Raw genomic sequence first — 2,500 nt, 5'->3', positions numbered from 1 at the left:
ATCTTTCCATTAATATTAAAAAACACATTTTATTATCTGCATTTTTTCCATTTTTATTTATATTATTTATATTTGAAAAATATTTTTTTGAGTAATTATATTTATAAATGTTTATATATATATATATGTGTGTGTGTGTGTGTGTGTGTGTGTGTGTTTAATGTTTAATCTTTTAATCTTTAATCTTTTTCTATTATCTTTAAATTTAATTTAACTTGTCATTTAACCAAAACCTTCATTCACTTTGGAAATGGCATGTTGAGTGCATTTCATTATTGCATACAATATTCTGCACAATGTGGATTATATATTAGATTTTACTCCATGCATGTGGAAAATGAGTATAATGTGCAGAATCTCGAGTGCAGACTACAGCAGGAGAGCGAGGTGTGTTGTGTGTTTGTGAAGGGCTACAGCGCTCTCTGTCGGCTGATAACAGCGGAGCGGATTGAGTGATCAGGAAATCTTCTGGATGCTTTCATCTGCTGAAGAACGAATGCATGAGTGTTTAGACGTGTGTGTGACGTCTCTGTCTCTGTTCGTCCAGGGCCATCGCGAGGACGGGTTGAGGAGCGGTCACTCCATCGTGGCCAATCAGGTGTCAGCATCACAGCTTCCTGTGCAGTCGGCCACTTCCCCCGACCTCAGCCAGTCCGATCCGTACAGGGGTGAGCGTGACACACACACACACACACACACACACACACACACACACTGGCATCATGTGGGCAGAATGCCAGCCTCCTCCATCTGCCGCCATTTTAGAGCATCACACCCAGAGGAGCGTCAGGATTCCCACACACTCTTTCACACACACTTTCTGATCTACACGCCACGGATGATAATCAGAAATGTTTCTCGAGCAGTAAATCATCCTATTTTCATGATTTCTGAAGATCATGTGACACTGAAGACTGGAGGAATGATGCTGAAAATACAGCTGTGCATCACAGAAATAAATTACACTTCACACAGAAAACAGCTGTTTTAAATTGTAATAATATTTCACATTATTCCTGTAGTTTTGATCAAAGAAATGCAGCCTCAGTGAGCAGAAGACACTCTTCTAAAAACCTAAAAAAACATAATCATTTAATCATTAATAGCCTTTTAGCTAAGCATCAATATATGCTATATTTATATTTCCTTGATAAAATACCTTCTAAAGTATTGTTACTATTGAAAATATAGAAAGTTTTTATTGTTATACTCCTAAAATATTGAACTGGGTTTAATTGTAATTATATGTAATATTTACAATATTAAATAATAAATCAATGTTTTGATTTATTATTAATATACAAATTGTGTAATATACTTACAATTAAACTCAATATTTTAGAAGTACAAAAAATATATATAATAATAAATATATATATATATATATATATATATATATATTCAATAGTAATAATACTTCAGTATTTGTGATGGAAAAAACATGAATTATGAACATTAATATTAACAATATTTTAAATGAAAGACGCAAATTGTGTTTCATATATTTTATAGTTATTTATTCCTTTATTATTATTATTAATATTAAAACCTAAATATATTAAACATTTTTTTTGTATTATATATTTATATATTAAAATGTCTGGTTTTCCTCTGAAATATTGAATGATTATCATTATTGAAAGTTTTTGTTGTTAAGCTTTTTGAGCTAGTTTTTACTCTCTGTAATAGCTCGTTCTCGTCTCATGTTCATCGTAGTCTAATGTGTGGACCATTATGAGAGCGTTAAACCATGCGCGATATTCCAGATATGAATATGTGGAAGGAGATTGTATATGACCCGGGAAGCGAGGCTCTTCTTGGCAAACTCTTTCTGTGTGGAAAACCCAGCCAGAGAGTTAATGAGGTAAAATATGAAGAGCAGCTTCATAAATAACAGCACTGAGGATCACAGCTGGAGCGCTTTAAACAATACTGACACCAGAGCTTCTCCGGGCTGGACCGGGGTAATATAACATATACATGTACAAAAAAATGGTTTCATATGGTGCTGTCAAGAATACCATTGTGCTGTATTAATAATGATGCTACTGAATAACATGAGTATCATAAAAACATGAATGGTATTTTACAGAGTGCCATGACTCTTCGCTACTTTTAGACATAATTATATCTAATAATTTGACATTTTTATCTTTTCATTTTTAAGTCGTTATTTTATTTATTTAGTAGTTTTTCATTCATATACTTTTTTATTTATTTTGTTATATTTTCTTACATTTATTTGTTTCTTTTTTTTTTTTAAATACATATGTGAATTTTTAATTATCATATTTTTCAATATATTTTTTTAAATGTTTATTTATTTGTTTGTTTGATTTATTAATTTTGTTATTTTAAAAATCAATTTGTATATTTTATATATTTAACATAAAACTGTATTGTATGTACAGAAAATGTACTATATACAGGGGTGCACATCATTTTTTTCAGCCTGGTTCTCATTATTACACTATTTATTTAGTTTTTTTTAAATAAATAA

At 30.7% G+C, this 2,500-nt stretch overlaps 1 protein-coding gene across 1 annotated transcript in view; it reads left to right on the top strand.

Moving 5' to 3' along the window:
* tcf4 (transcription factor 4) overlaps window positions 1-2,500 on the top strand; it is a 148,061-nt gene that overhangs the window by 135,850 nt on the left and 9,711 nt on the right. Inside the window, exon 17 of the mRNA XM_059525733.1 lies at window positions 548-668. Coding sequence (XP_059381716.1) covers window positions 548-668 — 121 coding nt within the window. The remainder of the gene's footprint in view (window positions 1-547; window positions 669-2,500) is intronic.

Source organism: Carassius carassius, chromosome 36, assembly GCF_963082965.1.
Source record: "Carassius carassius chromosome 36, fCarCar2.1, whole genome shotgun sequence".
In the NCBI taxonomy this organism is placed as follows: Eukaryota; Metazoa; Chordata; class Actinopteri; order Cypriniformes; family Cyprinidae; genus Carassius; species Carassius carassius.
This window is presented reverse-complemented; position numbering and strand designations above follow the sequence as displayed.